At 42.3% G+C, this 9,004-nt stretch overlaps 1 protein-coding gene across 1 annotated transcript in view; it reads left to right on the plus strand.

The window, feature by feature from the left end:
• LOC310775323 (GPI-linked NAD(P)(+)--arginine ADP-ribosyltransferase 1-like) overlaps positions 1-2,692 on the plus strand; it is a 3,407-nt gene extending 715 nt beyond the window's left edge. The window contains exon 3 of the mRNA XM_083635465.1: positions 1,747-2,692. Within this exon, the coding sequence (XP_083491591.1) occupies positions 1,747-2,658 (912 nt within the window). The 3' untranslated portion in view covers positions 2,659-2,692. The remainder of the gene's footprint in view (positions 1-1,746) is intronic.
• The last annotated feature ends 6,312 nt before the right edge of the window (positions 2,693-9,004 follow it).

A 9,004-nucleotide genomic window follows, 5' to 3' on the forward strand; every position in this document is an offset into this window, starting at 1 on the left:
ATCAAAATGAGTCTTAGGGCTTTTGCACACCATTGTCCGTATTTTTGTCGCACGTTTAAAAACAAATACGACCTCATGTTTACACACTGACTCCGAAACTTTCGTCCGTCATTAAAGTTTTCGGAACACATTTGATTTTCTGCGTTTTTCGCATCAGTCAATAGCTTTTTGTGAGCTGGGACCTGTCTGTGTTTTCACATGACGAATTAAAAAAACATACGGAAATAAACCAACTGTGTGCAAAGACCTTTATGCAGAACCGTTGTTGAGAATCAGTTGGAAGAGATGCACCACTAAAACACAGCGCATGCACACACACACGCACGCACGCACGCATGCATGCACCCCCCCCCCCCCCCACACACACACACACACACACACACACACACACACTTTGATTATATTATTTATGTGAGCATAATTAACAGAAATTACAAAGATGTTTCCCTAATATTTGCAAGACTTGATTGTGCTCTCTCACCTAATATTTTATTGTTATAATATAATATATTGTATTGTTATATATAATATAATAATAATATACTATAATATGATATAATATAATATAATATAATATAATATAATATAATATAATATAATATATAATATATATTATAAAATGGCTCTCTCAAATCAAGCAATCTGATTGGTTCACAGCCATTGTATAATTCCAGTAACCGAGTTCAATAACCCATGGCCATGGGTTATTGGTTACCATGGCAACTCTCTTACTAAATGGCAGTGCTGCGCTCGAGACAAACAGCTTTCTCCTGATCTGCTGTATGGAGGGTCACTAGTCGTCATTATGGACGCATGATGGCGCAACTCTCTTACTAAAAGTACCTCAAAAACAAAATGGCGGAGACAACTTTCAGATCCTTGTGAATCGATCTTCGCTTATAACTTTACTAATACTTCGCAGAAAATGATGATTTGTACAAGAATAGACGCGGGCTGAACCCCTCTCTCGCGCGCCCTCACTCTTAACCCCGCATTTCTAAATAAGACGTAACGTTACTTGGTCAGCATACGGCTCTGGTGTCGGGCTTTGGAAAAGCTCTGAGCCAAGCGCCAGGATTGGCCAATGTCGACTTCAGTCTCCAGAACGATCCAATCAAATCACCCGCACGTCTATCTTCTTGCTAGAGGTCCCGCCTTACAGTATTGTTTCAACTGACTCTATCAGAATAAAATGCCAGTCGGACTTATAGTATTATTATTATTATATTATTATACTTGGAACCCTTTTATAAAAGCAATATAGCACTCGAGCAGCGTGTGTTGTGAAATATATCACACTGATAAGCTGTTATCCCACTCGGCCTGCGGCCTCGTGGGATAACAGCTTATCAGTGTGATATATTCATCACAACACACTAGCTCTCGTGATATATTGCTTAAATATATACCAGTGATACTCAACCCGAGGCTCTGGAACCACATGAGGCTCCTTTTTGGGTAGTTGTGGCTCAAGTTGTGGCTTAAGTCCTCTTTAAATAAATAAATAAATACATCAATAAATAAATAAATAAATACATCAATAAATAAATATCTAAGAATAAATAATGGGTGGACTTTTTTGGATTGTGGCAAAGATTTTTTTGGTCAATGTGGCTCTTCAGTAGGGAAAAGGTTGAGTACCACTGATATATATTGTATTGTTATATAATATCATATAATATATATCGTATATACTGTATTGTTTCCTGCCTCTATTACTGTGATGTTTGCTGCCTGTAATTGCAGAGGAGTGAGATGGGTGCATTACCTCTGGACATGGCAGTTGATTCCATTGATGACATGTTCGCCGGTTGCCGATCTGAAGCAGCAGCTATGGTCCACCAGTTGGGTGTTTTCGAGTGGCACGTCAACAAGATGTTCAGTGTAGCTTGGGCCGTGGTTGAAAAAAAAGCCAAGAAGCCCGCGCACAGGGACTTGGGAGAAGACCACGCCACGGTTTTATACATGCAAACAGATCATCAACTCAAAGGAATTCAACAAGAGTTCAGCAAAGCTGTGAAAACGGGGAAAGGCGAGTACAGGACGTACGGATTTAAGTACCACTATTTCTACTTCTACCTGACCGATGCCATTCAGGTTCTGCGGCAAAATCAAACATCCTGCAGAACGACCTATCACAGAACGGGCAGACGCTTTAACCGGAACGTTGTCGGCAAAGAGATGCGTTTCGGCGCTTTCACCTTAACGGCTTTGAGCAAGGACTCATTCCGTTTCTTTGGGGATGTGTCTTGCTTTCAGATCCATACGTGTTTCGGTGCTGACATCACATATTACTCTGCCTTTGACCAAGAGGGACAGGTGCTGATTCCTCCCTACGAAACGTTCACAATCACAGATGTCCTCGCAGATAAGCCTTGGTGTAAGGTGGTCTACAAACTACAGAGCACCAAAATACCAAGGAGCGATTTAAATTGTAAATTACATAAAGATGAAGGCAAATCGAAAACATATTTTGGAGATTTTTCAGGAGGCGGGCCTATATTCAGTTATGCGATTACATCAGCATGCATGATTCTGCTGATTGTAAGCTCTTTAGTCCTTATCAAACTCAGGCAGAAGTGTTATGTAGCTGTGGTGCTGGGCGGACTGCTCCTGCTCATAGTTAGTGCAGGGTTGTGGATAATAAGTGTGAAATGATTGGTGTCTTTGAAGGCCGGGACACTTTAGTGCTGTTTCCACTGAAGGAATTATGTCATTCATCTTAATTCATCACATCATCATAATCAATCATTTATCTTCATCTTAATTCATCTTAGTTTTAAAGTCACAATGAAATGACAAAATGAGCTTTTTTGGCCAGTTCTTCATATCAGGTGCTATTTATCAGTAAGTGTGTGTGTGTGTGTGTGTGTGTGTGTGTGTGTGTGTGTGTGTGTGTGTGTGTGTGTGTGTGTGTGTGTGTGTGTGTGTGTGTGTGGGTGGGCCGGCGGGGGGGAGGGGGGGGGGACTTCCTGTAACATGATGTATCTTAGTTTGTGCTGTAGTCGTAGGCGTACATAAAAAAGCAATGATACATCACTTTACTGTCTTTACTGTCTGAATGCACATATTATGTGACTGAATGTTGAATGTATTTTTAATATTGTGTATATAGTCTACTCTCCATATGTCTTGCACTGACTGAGGCCTCGTACTGTATGAGGTCCCTTTACCATGTGTGACTACACCGTTATGTACTGTGCTATGTAAATTGTGTATATAGTCTACTCTTCATATTGGATGCACAAACAGACGATTCAAAGATCGTCTAGCAGAACACAAATATGCCATTAGAACATTAGTCAATGAGAACTAAGGAGGTGGGGCATGGCAGGCAGCAGACACACCCTTAGAGCTTGTGTCATTGAACACAGTCTCACAGACAATTGTAAAATAGCAACGTTTTGGACCAACGTTGCTGTGTTACAATTACACCTCCAAAATTGTAAAAATGGTAACGCTCTGAGATTTTAGATGTAGAGTTAGGGTATGGGAGGGCTTAGAAAATGGAAAATCTCCAGAAACCACGCCCACCACCCCTGTATAAACATACGTTACCATTTTACAATTTCGGAGCCAAAATTGTAACATAGCAACATTGGTCCAAAAACGTTGCTATTAAAAAAATAAAATAAAATAGATCGGGGTACTCTGTCAAACTATCAAACAGGACTACATGAGGAATTAGATATGACTCTTCTCTAATGTAGGCTGTCCATCCTAAAGGGGTCTCTGGGTCGTGTTTTTGTGTGTTTTTTCCTAATGTTCTATATTGTTCTTTTTGTATTATCTTTACTGTCATGGACAATTTTTTTTGTCCAATGACTTAGTGACCATGGCCATGGTTTTTGTGGGTGATATGTATGATGGTATGATGTTTGTTGTATTTTGTACAATCTGGGAACCCATTGGTTAAACAAAGAAAAAAAAATGTTTTCTCTGGGGGCAGCCCCGTTTCAATGTGGTGCAACAGGAACTCAAGAGGCGCGGTCGGCAGCGGAAGAAAATCCCTTTCCGCTCCCTGCAAGCTCTGCCATTGGCTGAATTAATGCATTAATGCATTTCTTTTCCGCTCCCTGGGTATCGCTCTCAAATCCGTCCGTCGATATGAAACAACAATAACAGCTCTAGCTCGTTGCTAGTAGCAAGTAGCAACTTGCTATATGCTAAAAATGGTAAGTGTTGACAGCACACCGGTCACATTCACTTAATTTTGATCGGGTGAAGCGCAGCATGCATGCGAGCACTGTTACACCCCTTTTGACAGAGCCTGCCGACAGATTTTCGATGCAAGTCGAAAGTCTGTCTCGAGAGATTATATTTTGTATGACTTACATGATGGGTTATTGAGCATAATGTCTATTTATTGCTTGTATCCTTTATTGCTTATATCCTATATGCTGTTTTTGTATTTTCTGTATTTGTATGGATGCTTTTTACTGATTGATCAGCTGATTGGCTATAATGTAGGCCACACCCCCTGATCACATATAACTGGCACCTGTGTGCTCTTGTCTGTTTCACCCCTGATGAAGGCTGATTGCCGACACGCGTTGGGTTACGCCAAATTGAAATAAAGGCTTTTTAATTCTAATGGAGACGAGTGCCTTGGATTTTTTAGTAGGGCCCACTTCCTACTTTCCTATTTCATATGGACAAGAACACAATCTCCAATGAGCACCTCTCCTGTTTGATAACAGATTCCTGAAGACAAGCAGTGTTCTTTTTCCTCTTTCTACATTTCTTATAGTTGCAGAACACTGATGTCAATCATCCTCAATCGTTCTATTCTAGAAACGGTATAGCTCCAATTATTCTAGAAATGGTATTTGTATTTGCCGATAGAAATAAGTGAATGAGGTGTGGTGCATAGCTGCATGCATACAAATGGTGATTTATTTTTATTTTTCTTGGCAATTAGCCGATACTATTACTGAATTATTATAGAAATGCTGCAAATGTTGCAGTCAGGGCCGGTTCCAGAACAAGATGACTAGGGGTGCATCACAGATAGGAAAGGGTGCAGATGCCCGGCCAAAGGCCGGGCCCATTCGGGTGGCCGGCCAAAGGCCGGCCGCCCGAAAAATTTGACATGTTATTTTACTAAAAATAATGCATTTGACCATCATTTCAAGTAGAATGATACCACCCAAGCAAGAATATTTCAAGTGTTTCAAGTGCTTTACTGAAATATTTGGACCATATGATAATACAATTATCTCAAACTTAAAAGGTTACATATAGGTGCCAAAAAGCCATAAAATCACATCAAAGAACAAAGAAAAACAACAACTATAATTCAAGTTTAAACAGTAAGTGTGCAGCTGTAGCATTTTTTTTTTTTTTTTTTTTAACTTTTCATCTGAGCATGCAGACAATTAAAATAAGGGTGCAATGCATGCTTTTGCACCCCCGTAGAACCGGGCCTGGTTGCAGTTACTATAGGAATGGATGAATGACCATTATGTGAGCTGCTCTATCAAAATCAGCATGTGTTGGGGAAGCTACTTGAAAGCATAGCTTAGGAAGCTACCAACTACTTCACAATGGAAGTAGTTGAAACTAAGCTACCCTGGGTGAAATGTAGTTTAGGAAATACAAGCTATGCAGAAAAAGTAGGTCAAATTACAATTTGTAAAAACACACACGCACGCACGCACGCACGCGCACACACACACACACACACACACACACACACACACACACACAGAGTGGAGTGAATGTGGTAACTGAACAGTTGTAACTTCACATGGACAACAACAGACTAGAGGTTACAGAGACGTCATTATCTGTGTCTGTCTCTGTTGAACCAACAAAATGATCTGTCTCTGTATCCAGATAGAAGACAGGAAGTGGGTGTGGTTTATACCAGAAGTCACATAAATCGGGCAAATGTATTTTCTAACCTAATATTCATTGCCAATGCAATGTTTGTGCCCTCAAAGAATAAATGGCTTTAATATTGACATATAATTAATTATGAAATATATTTCCAAATCCTCATGTTGTACTTTCTCTTTCTCTCTGCTGTCAATCATGTCTTGTTTTATGTGAATAATAATGAGCAACTTGGTAAATATCTGATTCCATCACCTGATCTGTGCTTCTTCTCATAACCACTTGTTACTGGAGAAAGTAATATTATTACTGTAATGTGTTACTATAGTAACTAGTTACTGTCCAACACTGCATGTGATGGTGTGTATCTGTCAGGCAGAAGACTCTTCACTGTTTCACATCAAACAGGCTTTCTGAACGTGTTGAAAATGTGTGTGTGTGTGTGTGTGTGTGTGTGTGTGTGTGTGTGTGTGTGTGTGTGTGTGTGTGTGTGTGTGTGTGTCTGTCTGTGTCTGTCTGTGTGTGGGCTACATTCTCAGCTCTCAATCTCCCTGCTGCTGAGCTGACAGACTGCCCCACTGTCCTGGGCAGGCTGCAGCCCCCTTCTACTCCTGCAGGGGGCACTGTGGCTCCAGGCTGCAGCCTCCTCTCCTCCTGTAGGGGGGCACTGTGGCTCCAGGATGCAGCCTCTGCTCCTCTCCTCCTGTAGGGGACACTGTGGCTCCATACAGCAGCCCCCTCTCCTGCAGGGGGCACTGTGGCTCCAGGCTGCAGCCTCCTCTCCTCTCCTCCTGTAGGGGGCACTGTGGCTCCATGCAGCAGCCCCCCTCTGCTCCTACAATTCTACAATTCAATTAACACAGTAACCAGCGTTTCAGCTGTTTAACTCTCGCCCTGACTGACTGACAGAGTTCAAGCCTCAGGGGGGGGGGGGGGGGGGGGGGGGTTAGAAATGTATAATAGAGAGCCAAAGTGAACGTCACTTCCTGCTTCAGCACTGTACCAGAGCAGGTCACAGAGGATGTGATGTTTTTGGTCCATGCTGGTTCACTCTGAGGTGAGCAGGGCAGAGAACGTGATGTTTTTGGTCCATGCTGGTTCACTCTGAGGTGAGCAGGTCACAGAGGACGTGATGTTTTTGGTCCATGCTGGTTCACTCTGAGGTGAGCAGGTCACAGAGGACGTGATGTTTTTGGTCCATGCTGGTTCACTCTAGCTGCTTTCACACATGGAATTCAGGAGTTATCTAGAGGCCCTCCGCATGCTTGCCTATGTGTGAACAGGTTTAGTAGGCTCATGCGCGCGCCCGCGAGCCTCCTCCTAGCCGGAGGGAAGTGTAGCCCCAGGTGTAGTGGCAGGAGCGGATTGTGCCCCCCCCCCCTCCAGAGCTCCGTGAAGTAGCCAGCTCAGTGAGTGCATCATGAGGACACAGACAGAAAGCCAGCGTGACAGATTATTATTATATAAATAGTCGATGTGAATGAGCGAGCACAAAAAACAGCATGCCGTCAGTGTTTCCAAATGAAGCTCAAACCTGCTCCGTGTGCGACAGCCAACATGTTGCTGGATTGCTGGATTGAAAGGCTCATGACTCTGATCTGATTTCATGTCTGCTTCGCACAGCACACACATTTAATAAGCATTTTTGGACGCGAGGGTCGTCCCGCTTCCCAGTATTGGACATCGCTAGGTAGGGTATCTGGATCTGGTTGCGTTCATGTCTTTGGTTTAACGTTTACACAGCGTTTGTGAAGATTCAATGGCAGAACCGCAAATTCCAAGTAGCGTCAAGTCAGGCAGTATAAAACGAAAACTTCCGGGTATAACCTTCGCAATAATGGCAATTAAATAAAGTAAATGCACGTGTAATGTTTTTTTGTGTGTGTTTCGAAAGATACAGAACGGAGATAAACTGGAAGAATATCTGCTCCCTTCGAAAAACCATCCCCACAACAGCCTGTTCTCCCTGCTACCCTCAGGGAGAAGATACAGGGTTCCAAAAGCACGCACAAATCGCTTGAGGAACAGTTTCTTCCCGCAGGCCACAAGACTCCTTAACATACACAAATAGTGTAGTAGCCGCACTGTACCGTACTGTAGCTGCTACCATTACGTATGTCTAACGTTTAATTGTATGTTTAATAAGGAATATGCTATTTGCACCTGTATGTCAAATACGCCGAATTTAAAATGCTGAGTTTAATTGTATGTTTAATAAGGAATATGTTATTTGCACCTGTATGTCAAATACGGAGAATTTAAAATGTTAAGCACGTCTAAAGTATGCACCCGACACGTGCACCTATGTGCAGTGAATATGCCACTGTCTCTGACTTGTCTTATCACTATACTGCCTTATGCTTGTTGTGTCTCTTGTTGTTTTTGCACCCATATGCCCTGTTATATTTGTACTATTTGCACTATGTTGTAAACGGAGTCCACAGCACAAGAATTTCACACGTGATACTTGTACCATGGAGTGACAATAAAAATCTTGAATCTTGAATCTTGAATCTTGAAAAGTCCATTTTAACCCGTAGTGAGTCGACATTCTGATTTTTTGTTACTAAGTAATACAACATTTATTTTATTTTGAAGGTTAAAACGTCTAGCTTCCTGTATTCTGTATAATTCTAGTAGGTTTGATGCATTTTGGACTGAACATAGCAAAGACCTGTTTTGTTTGTAGTGCTTGCGACTCGAGGAAATCGATGCATCTGGGCGTGAGTTGTAGGGTTGTTTAATTAATTACTAACGTTATGCGCAAACGATTATATGCCGTGAACGTTAGGCAGTTATCGCCCATTATGTATTTTTAGTTTTCACAACTCCCCATAGTGTGGTCATGCCCAAATTCCCCCACCCCCACCCCCTCTCTACAAACTCTGCGGAGGTGCTACTCATGTGTGAAAGCAACATGCCTCATGTGTGAAAGGGTACACTTCACGTATCATCCGGAGCAGGCTCAGTGGGGAGCAACCCTCACCTGATCCGGAGTTCATGTGTGAAAATAGCTTCTGAGGTGAGCAGGTCACAGAGGACGTGATGTTTTTGGTCCATGCTGGTTCACTCTGAGGTGAGCAGGTCACAGAGAACGTGATGTTTTTGGTCCATACTGGTTCACTCTGAGGTGAGCAGGTCACAGAGAACGTGACGTTTTTGGTCC

Source organism: Poromitra crassiceps (assembly GCF_964638095.1).
Source record: "Poromitra crassiceps genome assembly, chromosome: 4".
Classification (NCBI taxonomy): domain Eukaryota; kingdom Metazoa; phylum Chordata; class Actinopteri; order Beryciformes; family Melamphaidae; genus Poromitra; species Poromitra crassiceps.